A 21192-nucleotide genomic window follows, 5' to 3' on the forward strand; every position below is an offset into this window, starting at 1 on the left:
TCAATTGTATTTAACAAACTATATAAAGGAAAAAATACCTCGTTCATGCGATGTTGCCAGATACTGTAAATTATACTCTGAAGAAAGTCTGCACACAGCAAAATTAATTAACTCATTTTTAACTTTCCAGTGTTTAGCAGAAGTGTGAAAATACAGTTGAAATGACACTGTTAAAAGTTGATTTAATTTAACTGTGTAAGAGAGTTGGTGTCATAAGGCTATGCTTGGGACTCAACTTCGACAGAGTTATGAAACCACGCCCCTCCTACCGCATCCTGAAGGATATCTATCTCTAGTGTTAACTCTGGATATAGTTGTTTTAACACTGGATCTGAGTTGTATTAGTAGCACTTTAGAAAGCATTAAATTAACTCGACACAATAAAAATAGCACAGTGTTAGAACAGATTCTTTCAGAGTTGCTTTAACGCTATACAATTTGCTGTGCGGGGACTGAGACGTCACTGTAATATATTGATTCAGCGAATGTCAAATGTAAGAGCAGCATGTAGGAATATATCCTTTTTTAGCCATTCTAGCAACATCACTTGAGAATGGCAATGTCAATAAGCTGGTCGGTCCAACATTTTGGTGCAGACTGATTTCTTATTATGCCAAGGTCACAGAAAGTGATCTGACCCTCTGTAGAGAGGAACTGTGCTTTTTTATGACTCACATTAAAACTGAATTAAATCAGAGACATCAGTCAATCTTCAGTATTATTGTCTGACTGTAAATAAAGTCATGCAGAAGTATTTCTTAAAATCTAATGTGAAACGATTACAAATGAATTACTGTGATGCCGGAAATGTGACTCAGGAATGTAAAACAGCTAAAAAACATTAAAATGACTAAGAAAATATCTAAATATGTGTAAGTGAACTGAGAGTCCATTCCACTTCTTTTAATGTCAACAGTTTTTCCTAAAAATCATCTTCTGACACTGACTTTGTAAGGCTTATGGTCATTGCACAGTACAGGACTGTAGAATAAAAATCAGTATTAGTGCCCTCTGTGTGTGTGTGTATATATACACACACATATATATGTATATGTATATATCTATATCTATATATATAGATATAGATATAGATGCATGTAAACACACAAATGAATGTACAGTGTGTGCAAAATAAGTAACGTAAAGTAAGTAAAGTAAGTAAAGTAAGTAAAGAAACTAAGTAAAGAAAAAAGCAGTGTGGCACAAAGGAAAAAAATCAACCATCATAACAGCCGAGTTCCATGTAAAGTAAAAATGCTTTAAAATTTTACAATACCTTTAAAAAATCTTCACAGTAAACTTTAGAGTAACATCAAACTAACCCACAGTCTTTTAGATTAAAACATAAAGCTTAAATTACCTGCTGGAGAAGCTGGGATTCAAACTCCCAACCCTGTGATTCCCTGCTGGCTACTGTCGACCCTGAACTTGTGCTTCAGCCAATCAGACGCCATGTTGTTGCTCCACATTCCTATGCACTGAAAAAGTCGCTTTAAGCCGACAAGAGTTCATTTTCAGACGCTTATGTTTGTGTTTTTGTTCGTTATCAATCCACCAGAGGTCCTGAGGATGACAAATGGGGCCTGTCAGGGCGACGCCAGTCATAACAATACACACACACACATTTAAGTTTTCAGGCATTTAGCTGATGTTCTTATCCACAACAGCTTACAATGACTGATGTACACACACACGTACTGTATGCTTTACATGTTTTGTGCTGTGTGTGTGTGTGTGTGTGCATGCGCACGCCCGCGTGAGCAGCAGACGGGTGGGAAAAGCTCAGGGTCATGGATAACAACTCAGACCCAGAAACACAATGAGCTCGGCTGTAATCTGTCTTATCTACACACACACACACACACACACTGAATTAAAGTGATAAAGAAGCTGAGGTGAGCTGACAGCAGGACGACCACCTACAAGACCAGTAATAATAATAAATGTTGTAATGATAATCTTAGTTGCAACACTGACAAACAGGTTCAAAGTTCTTCAGAAGATGAATGAACAGAAAGAAGAAGAGAATTCAGCTGACACCCACAACCACTACAAGTTAGTTAGGCGGACCTCAGAGGAACTTACTTTGTCCTGAGGAGAGACCTCTTGTGGCCATCACGGTGACACCTGTCTTGTCTAAGTAAAAGTAAAGTGATGTTGTTATGGTCACCTCTTCAGGCTCAAATCTGCATTTGAAAAAGTGAAACTCTGTACCAAAATCTTTTCATTTTACTGCAATAGTGGTTGAAAGTAAATACATTTAATCAAATACTAATGTTTAGTGTGAATTTTAGGTATTTGGTGATATTTGGTATTAGCTGGGAAAAGATCTGTACATCTATCTGTATCTGCATTGACATAAATAAGTCAGAAAATATTGGCATGCCAGATATTGGCAAAAAATTCAATATCGTACATCCCTAACATGCTAGCTGTGTGTCACCATCCTGTTGATGTAACTCTGTCATCTCTGAAAACAAACCGCTCTACTACAGAGACAGGGTTTACACACAGCCAGGAGTTGATGAGACAAATAACTGGAGGAACTTGTCCAGTTAGCGACTAAGCTACTGGGCTAGCTAACGGACAGGTACAGTTATAAACCAGCTAACCAGCTACGGAATGAGTATTGGAAGAGACAGTTGTTGATTCTGTCTCATGTATTGTACACTGATGACCCACAAAAATAAAATCACCTGCTTTTGTGGGTACCCCCTGTCAGGGGAAGGAGGACACAGGCCCTCTGGGGGTATTTTGTGGTCATTGGAGGCCCCACCCTCCTGGGGCGGGAGGATGGATTTGGCTTATTCCGGTGCATCTCATAGATTCTTGAGCAGGTTGGGATTTGGGGCATCTGCAGGCTGTTGTTGTGGCCCTTGAGACGTTCCTGAGCTGTTTTTGAAATGTGATGGGGTACATAGTCCAGCTGGGAGAGGCTGCCGCTGACAGGAAGAGCCTTTGCTGTGGGTGCTGTGTGTCAAAGAACAACCGCATGATTGCCAGAATCTAAGGTTTCCCCACAGAACATTGCACTATAAACAGATGATTGATGTTATTCCCTTCACCTGTTAGTGGTGTTAATGTTGTAACTGATTAGTGTATAGTGGAAGACAACAAACACAGACAAAAAGACTAATGTAAAATTTGTTTAGTCAACAACTTCAACAAGATTTTCAGTGACACTGACCAGCAGCAGCAGAGTGAACACATAGCAGACAGGAGTCATGTTGTTTGGGTGGAATAGTGTTCATTCTGGACTCGCATTGTCTTTGTGAAAGTTGTGAAAGATGGCAAGCTGTGATAGGTCAGGGTCCAATCTGGGTCTAAAATGACACAATGACCAGCTCAAGCGACAAAACAATCATGTAATATGGACTTTAGATTAGAACGAGATTGGGTGTATTGTTGGTTAAATAAAACTGATTAGATTACTAGATTTCATTGACATTTAGTCTCTTGCCATCAGTTATTGATGGTTTCTTTTAATATGACCATTTTTGCTCTGACCATGCCATTTTTTGTGACCTACACTTGAGCAAACCAAACATGAGCTTCTTTTTACATGTGAGTTAGTCACTACAATGAGACGCACATAGTTTTACACGGAGCTTAGGTTATTCTGATCATCTCTGATCATATGAACATCTGTACTTAGTGTCAGTAAATATCATTTGAATTGAACCGAACTGAATTTGGAGAAAAAGAAGAGAGGACGGAGAAACAGAAAAGCCAACGCTGACAGACTAAAAAGAGACAACGTTTGAAGATGGACTGAGAGTGTAGAGAACGAGACTGAGAGAAATAATACGTGTGAATTAGAGAGAGACTACAAGAGATAAGGGAGAGAGAAGGGAGGGGAGAGGGCAAGTGAATGGGGGGGTGGGGGGTGGGGAGAGGGAGGGAGAGAGACAGAGAGAGAGGGCGGGAGGCTCGCTCAGCAGCTGCTCCGGTAGTTTTGGCTCCGGAGGCTCGCAGGACGCAGCGAACTGTCCCGGCTCCCCTCGATGGTTCACCGCTGCTCGGAGGAGGGACAAACCTTCCACCGCTGCCAGGAAATCAGCGCTCAGGAGCACCCGTACACATTTTGACAGCAGTAAGCCTCTTCTGCCCTTCAACAACTTCCACTTTAAAAAGAAAGAAAGAAAAACGTAACACTCAGAGAAACTCAGGGAAAACCCCGCGGACCGTTCACGCTTTTCTCTGCGTCGACCGCTGCCTCTGTTCGGCCACGGATAGCGCGCCGGACCGCCGACCTAACTGGACTTAACCGGACATGTTTATATATTCTGATGAAACTTTTTTTAACTAACCAGAAGCGTGGCCGAATCTTCGGTAGCAGTTTTATTGCTTTTATGAGCTGCGTTTCTTGCGCTTGGCGTGCGTAAAATCCGCTCAAAAACAACCATCGGAGACAGCGGAGCAGAACAGGGCTGAAGCGGAGGTCAAACTGGCTGAAGTCAGTTTTTAATCACTATTTTATTGCCTTCAGCATTTATACACATTTATGTCTCAGAAATCCTGAAACATTTTTCCGTCTCATCTTTTAGAGAGGATGAGTAGGGAAAATAGAATAAACATACTTTAGGACGTGAAATTCAAGCAAATAGACTCAGTTGTAAGATGATGAGGTTGAAAGCATCTGTTTTCTGAAAATGTGTTAATGTTGGAGACCTTAAATCTTTTACAATTAACCTCTTTTGAAGAAATAATAGCGCACACCCGTAGATTTATTTACTGAGATCAGAAACAACCACATGGTCTCTCTTTAACTCATTTTAGACTACATATTTGACTAATCACAAAACTATTACAATTTAGTATTTAAACAGAGTTTCATGAAAGTTGAGGTTCAACTTTCTTTGCAGAAAAAAATCTGTATTTTCTTTAAAAACATCAGAGAAATCCTCCAGGCTGAAACAGTAAAGCACGTCAGACTGAATAAACTGATCAGGATCAGCTGAAACACATGAAACATAAACTTACTGTTAGATGATGAGCTTCTGACTCTCTTATTTTTAACTGTTACCCCAAATCTAAATTCAAAGTACAATGTCTATATCTAATTTTATCTTTAAATTAAGCTTTAAGCCTGAAATTAGTAAATTGAAATAGATAAAGAAATAACAGTATAGATAAAAAGTAATTATGATAAAAACTAAATTATCATTTTAAAGACGTAGATTTATAAAATGGATATGCTTCATTTCAGACTTTAGCGTAGATTTAATTTGAAATAGTAAAAACAGTTCGACGTATGGTAAATATTTTTTAGGACTTGAATTTTTTTATAATCCAACAAAACTCTAAAACATGATCAGGAAAATGTGAATGTAATGTGCAGGATGAGGTTAAATCATTCATGTTCATGGAAATTTATCACAAGCAACATATGAGTCAAGATAAAGCAACACGCCACCTTGTTCTGCGTTGACACCTAAAGTGTAAACTGGGAGGTAAAAAATAGTAAATCTGGTTCTGATCAGGTGTGATCTTGCTCAGCTGAGCACTGAGAAATGAGGCTTTAACGTGAGTGATGAGGCTGAAATCTGCGTTCGATATGTGCTCAGCTTGAGTTTCACACCTTTAGAGGTAATTTAGTGCAAATACACTTTGAAATAAGCTTAGTTTTTGAGTTTTGGTCTCAGTAAAATTCCTGAAAGGCTATTTTTAAATGTGGGAATTCACTGGCATGTTTGAACTGTTTGTCCTTTAAGTGTGACACATCTCTGACATGTAAATCTAAAGTAGTAAAACAAAATGTCTTAAATGTGACTTGGCATCTAGATTGTAAGTTTCCTGCCTCCCACATGTTTGTAGTGAATTTGGTGCAGTTGTTGTGGGTCTTGTGTGTGGGTTTGGCTCCCTGAAATATAAATCAAAAATACAGTGAACAGACTGGACCCTCGGTGTGTTCCGTACATGTGTTCACACCGCCCTGACCTCTGTGTGTGTTTTGACACTGATGATCGACACTCCATCGTCTCCGATCTCTCCTCCCAGCAGCGGGAGATCAGCCATGCTGAAGCCAGGTGACCCGAGCGGCTCGGCCTTCTTGAAGGTGGACCCGTCCTACCTGCAGCACTGGCAGCAGCTCTTCCCTCAGGCACAGTTGAAGGCTCCTCTGGTCCCACCGCCTCCTCAACCCGAACGCCTCTCCATCTCCGTGGACAGCCTGCGTCCATCCCGTCTGCATGGCCACCTCCTGGCCCCCACAAACTGCACCCCCTCCTCTTCTTCTTCTTCTGCATCTTCCTCCTCAACTTCTTCGGCAGCGGCAGCAGCAGCAGCACTCACCCCATCCTCCTCCATCTCCATCTCCACCTCAGCAGGGATCTCCCAGCTGCCTGTGCCCCAGCAGATCGCACTGTTTGGGCAGGCATTGGCCCCAGTATGTGCCGGGCCTGGAGGCCCAGGAGGAGGACCTGGAGGAGGAGGAGACCTGGTGGTGGTTGTCCCCCCAGAGAACCAACAGGGTCACAACCCAGCAGCAGGGCTGCTCCATCAGGCCAAAGAGCAGAGCTGTGGTGGGGTCGGCGTGGTGTCGTCCAGCGTGAAGAGCAACAGCGGCGGAGGAGTCGAGGAGGGCAGCAAAGGAGCGGCAGGCAGGTTCAAACTGACGTCGGAGGAGCTGGACTACTACCTGTACGGACAGCAGAGGATGGAGATCATCCCAGTGAGCAACCATACCGGAGAGGTCAACAACCGTACGTACACACACACACACACGCACTCAGACTTGTCACTGCCACTGGAGTTTACTTACAGTGATTTTGAGTGTTTGAATTTAAGTTAGACAGTGGAAAGGCGTCAGTAAATGAAAGGAGAGAGCGGTCCCTCGCAATCCAAACAGTATGTGGAAAGCAAAAATGGATACACACACACACACACACAGTTCGATGAATGTAATATCCAGATGATATTCTAATTGGATCATAGATGGTGTCTGTGAAGCTCAGTGATGTCTTTTATTCCTCTTATAGTTTTCTGAGAATATTCCTACAATTTTACATACATTCACTGTGTCTTCAGTGGTCAGAGGTGAATTTTTGTATATATCACAAGTGAGTTTCGGTGTTCTTACCATTATTAGGAACTTTACAGCAATTTGATGATTACTGCTGCCTTTTTCTACCATAATTCTTTAATGTCTCTGCAAAAACTCCCTGTCTGATGACTTGACTTTTTTTATTCAAATGAAATTTAACACTTATGACATTATCAAATTTTTAATATCATAAGAAAATTTCCAATTATTTTCAAACTTTTGTCATATAGAGCTCTATGTAACTGTTAATTTAAACAACATCCTTATATATATTTTTTTTTTCTTGTTTGGCTGCATTTCTAAATATTTCAAAATTTCAGTATGTTATTGATGCATAGACTATCAAATCGAAGCTCAACAAAATATGTCAGGCCTTAACATTCGCTAAAATTAGTAAAAATGAATAATAATTTAAGTAGATTGGTCCCACATAAGAGCTAATTTGTCATAAAAAAAAGTTTTAAATCGAAGTCACTTTAAATTGCAACTGTGAGATTTATTCAGTCGTTAGAATCAGGTTAATGAGGAACTGCACAAAGGAACTTAAAAGGCTCTCTGACAGTGGTTTTGTTCGACTGTTCGTCAGGTGTTACAGTTGGTTTGACAGCGGCAGGGTGGGCTGTAGGAGCTGCGTGGGGTCAGAGGTCAAAGGTCAGCAGGCTGGCCGGGGTTCATCAGCACTAGCGGTAGGCCTGCAGCTCACAGCACTTAATATTAATCAAACCTCATTCACATTTTATGGAAATAAGAAAGGGGCTTACACCTGCCTGCCATCACTCGGTTGTTTTCCGTTTTTTATGAGCTCTTCAAAGAGTCATCTCACCCAAACTCCAATCAAAACGATCGATTAATTGTATATCAGTTCTATTTCAGGAACGGTTTCCTCAGGACGGGGAAGCAAATCAAACGGCTCCTCCGAAGCGTTTAAACAGCCTGGAGAGTTTATTTTCGTACTTTTGTCCTCTTTTAGAATCTTCTAAAATAGGTGGTAAATTATTATTTTAGCAGCTCCTTACTCTTTACTTTCACGCATTTTTAAACCCGCAGCAAAATAAAAACACACATTTTTAAAAAACACATTTTTATTTCGAGTAAACTGATTCCTTTATTACTTTTACATCTATTGTGCGTGTGTGTGTGCGTGCGTGTGTGTGTGTGTGGACAGGATATTGACAGGGCGCCGCCATGCGTAAAAGCGCGCGCGCACACACACACACGCACAAATGCTTACAAAGACACACACTCCACAGTCTTGATCCAAACATACTCAAACTGATTTGGAGGTGCGCGTCATCCGTAACGTCAGAGTGTCCTGTTGCAGTCTTCGCGCACTCCAAACGCTCTCCCGGTGTGAGCGACGTCACCGACCGCCGCTCGACGTCCAGCTGTGCACGTGGAGATCAAAGCGAGCAGTCTGTTAATTTGAACTGTTTTTAAGCTGGTTATTTTGTGCTCTGGATGCTTGTTTTCGTCAGCCATCCGACCTCTCCCGCCCAGAAAACCTCTGTTATTTTCCTGTTTCTTTTAGCTTAACTCGGTCAACACCCCATAGACTAATATTTATTTCTTTCTCATGTTGATGAGGCCATCCTGTTGTCCACGGAGCATCTCCAGTATAACTGGTGTTTGAAAAGGAAACCTCTCGGCACTTTAAGGCCTCAGCATAAAATCCCTGCCACAGACCACTTGATGATTTTTGTTCACGTGATTTTAAGAGGTCTAATTACTGTTTTGTAATGTTTTAATAGAATGTTTCCGTAGTGTTTCTTGTGTCTTTGGATATTGAGGAAATTTATTATGTTTATTTTCTAAATACGATTTTATTTAAATATGCTCATGGTATAACTGGACTTTGTTGAACTTTAGGTATGTTTAATCAAATATAAGTGCTGTGTTGGTTGTTACAGTCAATATATTTACGATTTATTTACGAGTTCACATTGGATTGTGTTACACGTTTTTTTTACCCTGATGGTATATCTTATTGTTTCCTATAATAGGGCCATATCTGTAACATTTCTATTCAAATTTAATGATAGAGCGTTTAATCTCGATAACATCATAATATTATGGGGTTATAAAACGTATTTTAAAAAAACAGGTTGTAGTCAGATTTGTTTGTTTTTGTCCTGCCACAGCGGCATCGTATAAGAATGCTCCGGTAGTGTTCGATTAATAATGCTGTATTAAAGGGTCGTGACATCGTAACTTCAGAGTTTATCATATAGGTGACTGTCGCTGTTTTTGCTTTTAGGCGTTATGGCAGCGATCCTAAACACCAATGACGTTATGTGTGTGTTTGTGTGTGTTTGTGTGTGTATGTGTGTGTGTGTGTGTCTATGAGCTTTCCTCGCTGCGGTGATAAAACGGACCATCAGCAGTAATCTGCGTCGATACGCGCCGGCAGGGCCGATGAGGGATGGAGGGACAAGCAGGAATTAATTGCCGTATATAGTTTTGTGTTTGTGGAGGAGAGAGAGAGAGAGAGAGAGAGAGAGAGAGAGAGAGAGAGAGAGAGAGAGAGGAGGGGGATCGATCCATCGGCCACAGGGCCGCTATTTATCATCCCAACACGGCCGTATTGAGGTCTCTGGGGTGTGCATGTGTATGTGTGTGTGCGCGCTCACGCGCGGGTGTTGGGGGGGTGTAGATAAAGCAGTCACACACTCTCATGTGTCAGCTTCGGATCTCGATTATTAATTACACCAATAATAATGATAACAGCATTATTATTATTATTATTTTAATTATTATTGTTGTTGCTGTTGTTGATAATTTTATAATACTACTACTACTACTAATAGAATATTTGATGATATACATTATTTGGGTGAATGGATTCTTGCACATATTTCTTTCTTGTTTAATTGTAGCATCAACACATGCCTTTCCATTACAGAGTTTACATGTTTTTCAATAAGCTCAGTTCTGTAAATCTGGGGGGTTGGTTGGTTATTGACCTGAGCAGGATTTACATATTCACATAAATAAATAAAATTCACTTGACTACAGACAAAAACTTAGACTATAACAATTGAATGAAACAGTTTAACGCTTTCTGCCAGTAGGGGTCCCTCAGTGAAAACAAAACAAAAAACAAAAAAGTAAGTCGCGTGGAATCATGGGAGTTGTTGTCTTCACTGCTAAACAACCACTATTGCGTTGTAAAAAAATGTAGATGACATGACTCAGGTATAAATGTTCACAGATGATGGTTTAAAGTTTTAATCACATGACTTTAAGTTGCATTTGCCAACTTTCATGTTCACTCTCTGACTCGCAGAAGTTGTAGTCAAAGGTGACAAATGAGACACACCATTAACAAAATTATTTATCTGGGATTTATCTGGGTTTGAACATTGTTGAAACACTTTGGACTACGCAACCTAAAAAATATGCAACAAAAATGTGGGAATGTTAATTATTATATTTTGAATTGTATAAACAATGAATAAAAGTGTAAAATTTCCTTTTGAAAGGTTGATTCAGTATTACACATCTCTTTGGTGAATTCCCAGTACTCCCAATATATTATGCTTCATTCCTAACTCTGATAATTAGGAGAAAAATATATCATTATGTCCTTGTGTATCTATGCCTTTCCCCCAAGAAAAACCAACACAGTAACTTCAAAATGAATCCACTCCATCCACTGTCATAGTTTCGTCCTGTTGATTTTTTTTCAAGGGAAAGGAAAATTCAAACATAATCAAAATCATGTAGACTTTGTGACTAGTGTATCAGATCTACTGTCACTGAGCAAAACTGGAGACGTACATAAAGCATTTGGACTATTATGTTTGATAAAATAAAATTCTATTTAGTTCTGATAGGGAAATAAAACATATGACTGGAAAATACTGTGTCTGACAGCTGGGATGTGTTTTACTTGGATACAAAAAAACACAGATCAATTCTTAGAATTTACATCTGGACTAAATGTCAGCTGGCAGTTTTATTGTAATTTCATAAAGCCGGTTGAGCACACACACACACACACACACTCGCGCACGCACAGCTGGTTGTTAGTTTCCAGCCGTTGTGTCTAATAAATGTCCATGTTTAATGTGCGTTAATGAAGCCATGTTTGACATGTTCATGCTGCTGTCCCACTTTAATCCCTGCTCATCACTCCTCTCTCTCTCACACACACATACACACACATACACACATACACACATACACACACACACACACAGACAGACATAGAGGGCCCCTGACACGAGTCCAGAAACAGTAAATATCTATAACTCCTGCACATTCTGGGACTCCAGTCCAGCATAGTGATATTCCATCACCATATTTTACTACTTTTATGAGTTCCGTTGTTACCAGCACCACAAGGCTGACAGAACAAGTTGTTTTTTATGTTTATTTTGAGGTTTGAATGTCAACCGTTCTGCTGCACCTGCAGTTCTTGTAACCCTCTCACTGGGAAAGACATAATCGGTTAGGTTCCTCTAAACCAATTTGTGAACCTCTTATCATTATTGTAGTTTTTAGTATTATTGTTATTTATTCAAATAGTTTCAGTGTTGAGCACATTAACAGCTGAATTCCTGGTTGATAAAACAACTGAGACAAACAGGTCTTTGTAGGGAGGAACAAAAACGGGGACATCATCTTCCTGTATAAGAGCCAGAAAAATGGCATGTGGATGAAATCTGTGAAGCTGTGCAGGCTGGTGTAAGTCAACTTACAGGAATAACAACTCTTTTGTTAACATATATTTTCTTCAACCAACATGACAAATGTTAACTGCTCCTGACAACCACTATGAGGTCCAACTTGACTGAAAAAGTCCATGGAACAGATACATCACACTGATTGGTTAGAGCAATGTTATATTGATAAAATCCTTTGTTATGCTGTATATAAGTTTGCACATGTTGCACATATAATTGCACATACTCTTCATACTGTGAACATTTACACACACAGACCTATAAATTATATTGTATATTATATTGTAATTTACATGTATGCATTCACACTCAGCATGTCAACATTTGATATGTGGGCCATGCATTCACACCATTTCAACATTGATACAGATATTGTAAAAAAACCCAAAAACCCTAATGTCATCCACAGTGGTACCATACATTGAGAGATATTAAAGGAAAAGCTACACAAACATCAGGGCTAAACAGCTGACAAATGTATGTCATCATGTCAATCATCTGTCCGTCCTTCTCAAGAAAAAGCTCCAAACAATTTTCACGTTAAATTAAGCTAAGCTAACTAAGCTACACTGTAAATATATACCTCCTGCAACTGGTACACAGCAAAGGTCTTAAATAGTTCACATTCTTGGGGGGTCTACTATGTGCTCTTTTTGATCTAATTACATTGTAGACATGAGAATTCACTTTTTTTTTTTTGGTTTGTTTTTATTCAGATTTTTTGGCTTACTTGATTTCTGTCTAGTAGGATGCAAAACAAAAATACATAGATTTATAGCCTATAGCGTTACATGTTAGCAAGCAGCTGTGTAAAACCTCATCAAGCAGACACTGAGAAATATGATCTGTGTAGTGTTGCTTATGTCAGTGTGATGAAGCTATGTCCATTTTTCGCTCTCCTTTTAGCTCTGGTTTGGTCTCCACCAGCTCCTGAGAAAAATATCTGGCTTTTTAGCTGCTAGATGTTCCATTTTAACTGTGTCTGTTGGCTGTTTGGTGCTGAGCAGGTAGCGTACACCTGGTTTGTCAGAATTTGCTTGCTGCCATTTGAAACAATAAGATTGAGCCATAAAATCAAAATTAGGAGCGGAAAGAAGTTAAAATGCTTGGTAGAGGTTTGTTTAGTGTGCAGCTTTGCTATGTACCCCTCTCTATGTTTATAAGTCAGATGATACAGGTGTGTTTCAAAAGATAGAAATTTTGAAATCAGGGTATTTATGAAGCTAAAATTACAAAAAATTCCTAATTGTGTGGGAACAAAAGTATGAAGTGCCTGCAGACATTTTCACTGGAAACGGCGGCCGGCGCTCTGAGATCAGAGGCAGAGCGGAGCTGTCTAAACACTGGCGATGGATGTAACAGAATACTGAGTTTGAATGATGGGCAGCGAAGAGAGCACGCCATAACAAGTTCACAGCCAGTTCATCAGTCTGAAAGAGAGGAAGAGTAGAAAAGAGAAGGGGAAGAGAAAATAGGTTTACTAAAGAAAAGACAGCACTCTGACTGCAGCGTGTTACTCTAACTTTGTCATTAGTATTAGTCATCATTTGCCATTACAAAAAGCACATGTCAACTCATCACACAGTCACATATTTAACAGAATGCCATGCACATTATGCATGACATTATAATTGTTCCTTGTACTGATAATAAATAAATAACTAATATTAGAAGTAGCACTAGCAGTAGAAAATATTCTGTATATATGACCATACAGCATATAAAACAAAATCCAGGTTGTGTTTGAATCTACAATGTTTTTGAGTCAGTAAAAACATATGTGGAAAATATGTTATTCCACCAGGGCACTAGAAGTAGTGGCAGAAGCACTGAGATTAATAGTGGTAGGACTACTATAGTAATAGTGAAATTCTGATTATTTTCTTTGTTGTTGGTTTTTTATTTCATTTACTTGAGTTCATTGTCTTCAACAGCACTTATGTTTCAGTACCTACAGAACATCAAAACTTGAGGTTTTTATTTCAGGCTTAGGATTATCCAACAGTTAACAAGAAATTGTCACATGTCGTTATTGTTGCCTAAACACAAGCAGCTGTGCAAGAAATGGCTAAATAAAACCATTTTAAACCCGTGAACTCATGGTTTAAATTAGGACTTATTTTTTTAAAGGGTAAAAACATAAATACAAGCCAAAAGGAGTCCATCTGTGTGTAGTTTTTTATCAGGGTTAGTAGCAGTGGATCAGCTCAGAGCTCCAATGTTGTTCTCAACAAAAAAACACATAAATTGAACTTCATAGAGTTGAATTCAACAGCAGATCAGCAGCTCGCCCGCTGAGTTTTCACGTCATCATCTCTTCTGTCTCCCTGTTGTCTCTCCGCACTGTGAACTTTATAATGAAGCCTCGCAGAGGGTGGACGATCACAGCTCATCTATGGCAGTTCTCTCTATGAGTTTTAGTGCAAACTAGATTCATACAGAGAGTGTAGAGTGAAAACGTAGAGAGACATTCCGATCTGAAAACTAGATGTAATTATTCTCTGTGTGAGAGATGATGTAGCTCAGAAAGACGTGATTCATTTGATAAGAGTGTGTAGTTTTTTAAATATAAAAGTTAAAAAAAGAGACACATTAGAGTGTGTTACAGTCAAAACAAGAAACTTTCAGTGTGGTCATTTATTTATTTGAACTCAGGATGTAAATAATTAAAAAGCAGAATTTTACTGTTGTAGTTTGTTTAGCCTGAGCTCATTTGGTTTAGGACTGCAACTAACTTATTTATTCAATTCAAAATTGAATTAGATAAACCCCTTGAGAATCAACATCTCGCTTTCTGTTCATAATTAATGATTATTTTCATCATGGGCTGTAGGGGAGGCATTCTGCTGCTGATTATTTTCTCCTTTCATTGATTTATTTATTTTTTGGTTTGTAAAAACTCAGAAAATAGTGAAAAATACCTTCAGAATTACCCAGATCCCAAAGTGACCACTTCACAGTGTTTGTTTTGTTCCAACAGTCCAACACCTTAATTTATTAGGAATAAATTAAGATTGTCAAAATAATGTAAAAAGAAAAGAAAAGAAAATCTTCACATAACAGAAGTTGAACCATGAAATGTTTTTTTTACAATTATCACAATAGTTGCCAATGAATTTTTCTGTTCATCTTAAATTAATCATTTCAGCTGTAATTGTATAAATTGTGAGATGGTGTATAATTTCCCTCTGAGATGCAGTTGAGTACAAGTAGCATTAAAAACAGGGACTCAAGTAAAGTACAAATACCTCAAATATATACCTGACTTTTTTTGGCCTACACTGCTAAATGATACTGAAGAAAAATAGCTAATTGTTGAGTCTCATTCCCAGGTTTTCAGAAAGCCACCATCTGACCTAGAAATGAGACACCGTCAACTATCGTTCTTCAGAACCACTTTATGCCCAGACACATGCCAAACACAACAAAACAATGAGCAAATGAAAAGACATGGGCAGAGGGCAGCGGCTCTGTAGATACATTTTTTTAGTGGGTCATAAATGATGATTGAGAGGGATTATTTTTGTATGAGTCTATACAGTGTCTTTAATAGTGTATCTTTAACGACTTGACTGTGGTTTTAGGGAGAGCTGCTTCCTGGTATTTCTTGCTGAACAACATAGGCACAGTACAAGTTCCAGTATGTCTAACCCTAAACTGAAATAAAAATTATGTTTTTGTTTATATCAGTTTAATACAGTCCAGGATCACGTAAAATTCCTGTAGAAATTTTCCTATTTGCTCAACCATGAACCTGTGCTAAATTTTGTGGTTTATAAATGACCATAATATGTTTTAATTCACTTCAATCAATCATAGTGTAAAAGTAGCTGCCACTCTCAAATGGCGGATATTTAATTTGGGAAAAACAGAATAAAAACAACATTAACATCCTGTTTCTCTCTGCCTCTCTGCTCGGTGTGGCTCTGTGGGAGTTTTGTGTCCTGATAATAATCTCTCATTATGTTGCTACAGTCAATTAACATCCATTACTGTCAGACTGCATCTCTGAGTAAATGTTGATACTCGCTAATTCCCAGCAATATACTGCTCGCCACATTTAACCTGGAAAAACAGAGAGCAGGGAGGATTTTTTCCTCATCTGGACTTTTTTAGGACAATTTTAAACACATTGATACCATGATCCTCCTACTTCCTTTTTTTCATCAGTTTCAGTGTTTTACCTTGTTGAAAGGTTAGTTTATGCAATCAAAGGACAGACTGGTCTTGAAAATGTGGAAATCACCATTTGAATTTCACTAATTTCACTCACTAATAAACAGCTCAATTGACTTCATCTGACAGAGCTGCAGCTCATTCCATAAAGGTAAATAACACAAAATGTTGAGTGTTTTTTTTTTCAATAGTTCCATTTTCATTTACAAGATGAACTTGAGGTGTCTGTAGGTCATTAAAAGTTTAAAAGAGCTGTTTTTAATTTCTCAAGTCATCATGAAAAGAGAGAACTGCTGCATTAAAGACAGACATGTATAGTAAAGACACTTGCAGTAAATGAAAAAGACACACTTGGCCTGAAATAAAACAACATTGCAAGTATCTTAAAACATGAAATCACAACGCAATCACAGCATTTTATGTCAAAAGTTTTGCTTTAGATTTTAAGAAATTATGTTTTTTTAAAATAAAGGTTGTGCTTTTAAACCCTGTTGGTCAAGTAATACTCCGTTATAATAATAATACTACATTGTTTGTTTCCTTGTTCTAAAAGGTAATAATTGGTAAACGCTGCCCTTCTGTCTCCAGGCTGTGACATGTGTGCAGACAACAGGAACGGCGAGTGTCCCATGCATGGCCCTCTTCACTCCCTGCGTCGACTCGTCGGGACCAGCAGCACAGCAGCACCCGTCACATTGCCTGACATCCCTGATTGGCTCAGAGATCTGCCCAGAGAAGTAAGACTTCCTGTGTGGTTGCCTGACTATTTTATTTTACAAAGTTTTGAGGAGGTTTTGTTAGATGTTGTGTATTTTACAACATCAGAGAACAATTTTCAGAGAACAGTGAAATAAAATTAAGCTGTTTGAAGTCAGTCAACATTACGTTTCAATAAAAACTTCTGTATTAATTATAGCAATGGATTTGTCATTACCAAAAAATTATTTTTGTTTCAAGTAAGTAAATAAACCTCTTTTTTATGTACATTTCGATATACTGTCTATAATAATACTTTCTTTTCTTTCTTTCTCTTAAGTACGTTTACTTCAATAGTTAAAGTACATTTTGCTGTTAATACTTTTTAATAAAAGTCAGAAGTAAGTCGGTAATAAACACAGATAGTCTTTTCTGTTACACACTTCAGCCAGATGTTCTGCAGCTCACCAGCTGTTGGCTGCAGTTATCTAACATTGAAAGAATATCTTCATATGAGTCTTTGTAAAAGTATATTTTCTGCATTTTTTCTATGGACAAAGTAAAGAAAAATTATATGACATGTTCAACAAAGCATGGATATGAAACTGAAGGAAAAACACTTTAGAGCAGCTGTGTGCCATTAGTTCAGCTGGTTGGTTTGGGTCTGTAGAAAAAGGAGAGAAGACAGTGCTGTTGGTGAGGTGAGGAGCTCCCGAAGGATGCAATGAAGCTGAACGATACCTTGAGCCTCAGCTGTCCAGAGGACACACAGTGCGTGCAGTACCAGCTCTGATCACTGTTTGTCACAGCCACCAGTGAGAAGTACTCAGAGTAGCAATTCAATTTGGTTTTGTTGTAGTCTTTAGGGCGTGTGTCCACATATTTCATCAGCACTTCATCCCAGTGCTCCTCAGCACCCTGCAGTGCTGTTCCACCAGAGAAAAATGCTTATGCACGACGGACACACACCCTTGTGTTGGTATTTAGCCTTTTTGAGGCTATTGCATGATTACATTGCGGTAGAGTGTGGAGGGGCCTCCCAGTTGCCCAGCCCGACGACATATGAAATGTGTAAATGGAAATGCCTGTTCCATGTTGTGTGTGCAGGTGTGTCTGTGCACCAGTACAGTTCCCGGTCTGGGTTATGGGATCTGTGCGGCTCAGAGGATCCCTCAAGGAACTTGGATAGGCCCGTTTCAGGGAGTCCCTCTGCTGCTGGACAAACTGCAGTCTGGAGTCGTCAGAAACACGAGACACCTGTGGGAGGTAAGAGAGGTGTGAAGGTCGCTGTGGTGCATATTCTGATGTTAGCTCACGTCCTAAGTGCCTCACAGCTTTGTTCACTTGTACAAGTGGAACCCGTGTTAGGAGGGTGACGGGTGTGTGTATATGATGATGTTTTACTTTCAAAATAATGGTCATCACATCGCAACTAGTAATAAGTCATATGGAACTTTTAACATACCATGCTAAAGTTGCACTCGCTTTAGCCCAGATTTCACTGAGAAACAAGCAAACCTGAAACATTTTAATTTCTATTTATTGATTTATGTTTTTTTTTTAACTCTGTGAAAGCAGGCAGGTAAATTTCTTGGCATTAAGTACTAAACAGCCTTGAATTCACTGTCCTGTGAAATTCAATTTATAAGCATGTTTATGAGATTTATGTGAACGTGATTGCAGTCTGTCAAGAAACATTTTGCTATGATAATGTTTTAATAGATAATCCCTTTATCCATTTGCCATATATTTTACATATCCAGGTGACTAATTTAATCAATTATATCATCAGACATTATTATTACATATTGCTCTCAAATAAAGAAAAACAGCATAGAAAAATCCTCAAGTCTTGGCCATATTTTCCCTACGGGTTCTTCTCCATATTTTCACATTTGGTAGGTATTAAATTTTTTGGTGAACCTCCAGAAAACTCTGTACTGGCTCTGTGATTTTGTGTGCATGGAGGGAATGTTTGTGTTTACTTTGTTCGTGCACTTCTGTGTGTATCTGAGTGTGTGCGTGCTTGTGGTCAGTGTCGTGTCACCTCTCAGGCCATTGATCAGAGAAGATTGTATTTACATACAGTGGCAGGAGAAAGTCAATCTGGCAGTTATAAACAGCTGCATTAGCATTAGAGAGAGAGACAGGGAGAGGGAAACAGGGAGGGAGGGGGATGCTGGAGGACAGAGAGATAGATGAGTCCCTTGTGACCAAGCTGGTAACGGCCAGTCAGATGTCAGTCGACTGGACATCAGTCTCCCCGCTGTTGACCACAGCGGGACATCAAGAGGGGTGGTGGGGTGGAGGAAGTGGGGGTGAGGAGGTGGTGGTGGTCATGTAAATAGGTTGGGATCTTGGGGGTGTGTGGGGGGGAATGCAGAGAGTCAGAGGTCAAGGGGGGGCCAAGTGCAGCAGGAGCAAGGATTTGTGCTTCAGACAGAGCACATGAAAGAGCTGAGTTCACTGACAGCAGGATTTTACTGAAAATGTTTTTCTTTTATCTGACGCAGACTCTTAAGTACAGAGACATCAACAGCCCTTGAACAATATTTTTTGTTAGTGACTTATCTATCACTTTCAGTTGCTAAAATCATTGTGAAACAACAGTTCCAGTTCCAGGGAAAACTTAAACAGGTTTATGACAACTGATGTCCATAAGCTAACGGATGTTTCATGTGATGGTTACTGTAGCTATTCACCCCAAATCATATTGACTGGTTACATTTATATGACTGTCTGAGACAAGTAATAAAAAATATTCTGTTTCACAGAAAGAAAAAAAGTTTCTTTTTTTTTTTTTTAAATAGAACACTCAAACGGTATCTTGTGAAGCATTTTCCATTTTCTATACTTGCTATATACTAGTTAACTCTCAAAATATAACTTCTTCCTCTTAAACTTGTGACTTTATGATGTAAAATTATTTGCATATACTGTTATTTGTTACATTTAATGAGTAAATGCTCAACCACATTGACATTTCTTATATTTTCCACACTAGCATTTATGTCTTGACTAAAATCTAAGTATACAATTCAGTTTGTAAGATTTTCTGTTGTAGTCTTTAGCACAGTTTGGTATAGTTTTTTTTAGTACATATTTGGATCTGATCATAAAGTCCCTATTTTATATATATATATAGTATATATATATATATATATATATATATATATATATACTATATATATAGTATATTTATATTAGTACGTACAAAGTGTAAAAATACTGAAAAAACAGAAGAAATACTACTGGAAAAATGCATTTAGGTTTTAGATATTAACAACAGTAAAACTCCAAGAGTAAAAAGGAGGAAGATGGTAAAGCTTTCTGTTCTCTGCAGGGCAATTAAAAGTAAATTATCCACATTAAGGTATTTTATAGTATTAGTTGCATTTGGACCCAGCAGAGATGAACTGGGACCCACTGTGGGGTCTTAAACCAGATTTTGAAGCGTTCTGCCCTGGAGTAATGCTGATCCGATAACCTGGCTCTAACCATTGGCAGATTATCGGCTGCCCGGCTAAAACCGGTCATTAGGCCTATTGATGAAGAAGCTTCACACACAGATCGCATTAAAACTCACTGGTTGTTAAACTCGCTTATTGATATCTTCCAAAACAGGAAGAGATATTTGTCCTATAGCCAATCAGGGAGCTTGTGTCATGTTGTCTATGGTGTCCAGGAAGGGCCAGTTTTAATTAAGACCCTTGCCGTTATGTCTGAGTGGAACAGTGCAGACTTTTCTGGTGCTGCAGTATTTTACTGCTCGACAAATTGATCTGTTCTGAGGCAGAGCTCAGTGTTTGAGTCTTAGTTTACAGAGGAACTTTAACTATCTGACCTGCGATGTTATCTTTTTTACTGGTTTAGTACTGTGGCTTATCATGTAATACAAACATTACTTTAATATCAGTGCAATTTTTTGGTGATTTTTAAGCCCATCTATGTGGACTAATAATATAAGATAAGATTTCCTTTATTGTCCCACAACGGGGAAATTCACCTTCAGCAAAGAGGGAAAAAAACACGTTCAAAATGTGCTTTAAAGCACATTTTCAACTGAATAAAACATAGTTTAGCTAAACAAAGTTGGTGTAGTGGTTAGCGCTGTAGCCTCATAGCAAGAGGGTTCCAGGTTCGAATCCTGGTCTGGGCCCTTCTGTGTGGAGTTTGCATGTGTGTGGGTTTTCTCCGGGTATTCTGGCTTCCTCCCACAATCCCAAAGACATGTACATTAGGTTAACTGGCTACTCTACATTGCCCCTAGGTGTGAGCATGTGGTTGTCTGTCGTTGTGTGTTAGTCAGTGTCAATTAACCTCAAGCAAAGTTCCCATAACTGGTCTGGTTCTGTTGTGTCTGAATCACAACAAACATCTTCTAGTGATTCAAACAGTTGCCAGAAAAAAAAAAGTTGTGACAGAAATGGTAACGTGTGGGCACAATGGTTTCAGCTGTACTCGTTGTTTTAAATTAACTGAAGAAAAGACGCCTTTTAAATAATTGTATACCTTTGTTAAGTTAGCTGCCCCCAGCAACCACCACTGCACCTGCTGTGCTGACTGGAACTCATTCATTGTTTGGTAGTA

The 21192-nt window shown here is 38.9% G+C and overlaps 1 protein-coding gene across 1 annotated transcript in view; it reads left to right on the plus strand.

Moving 5' to 3' along the window:
- Positions 1 to 5745: 5745 nt before the first annotated feature.
- The window catches only part of prdm6 (PR domain containing 6), an 80300-nt gene continuing 64853 nt past the window's right edge, over positions 5746 to 21192 (plus strand). The window contains exons 1-3 of the mRNA XM_046385811.1: positions 5746 to 6704; positions 16495 to 16643; positions 17710 to 17868. Coding sequence (XP_046241767.1) covers positions 5963 to 6704; positions 16495 to 16643; positions 17710 to 17868 — 1050 coding nt within the window. The 5' untranslated portion in view covers positions 5746 to 5962. The remainder of the gene's footprint in view (positions 6705 to 16494; positions 16644 to 17709; positions 17869 to 21192) is intronic.

Source organism: Scatophagus argus, chromosome 4, assembly GCF_020382885.2.
Source record: "Scatophagus argus isolate fScaArg1 chromosome 4, fScaArg1.pri, whole genome shotgun sequence".
Lineage (NCBI taxonomy): Eukaryota > Metazoa > Chordata > Actinopteri > Scatophagidae > Scatophagus > Scatophagus argus.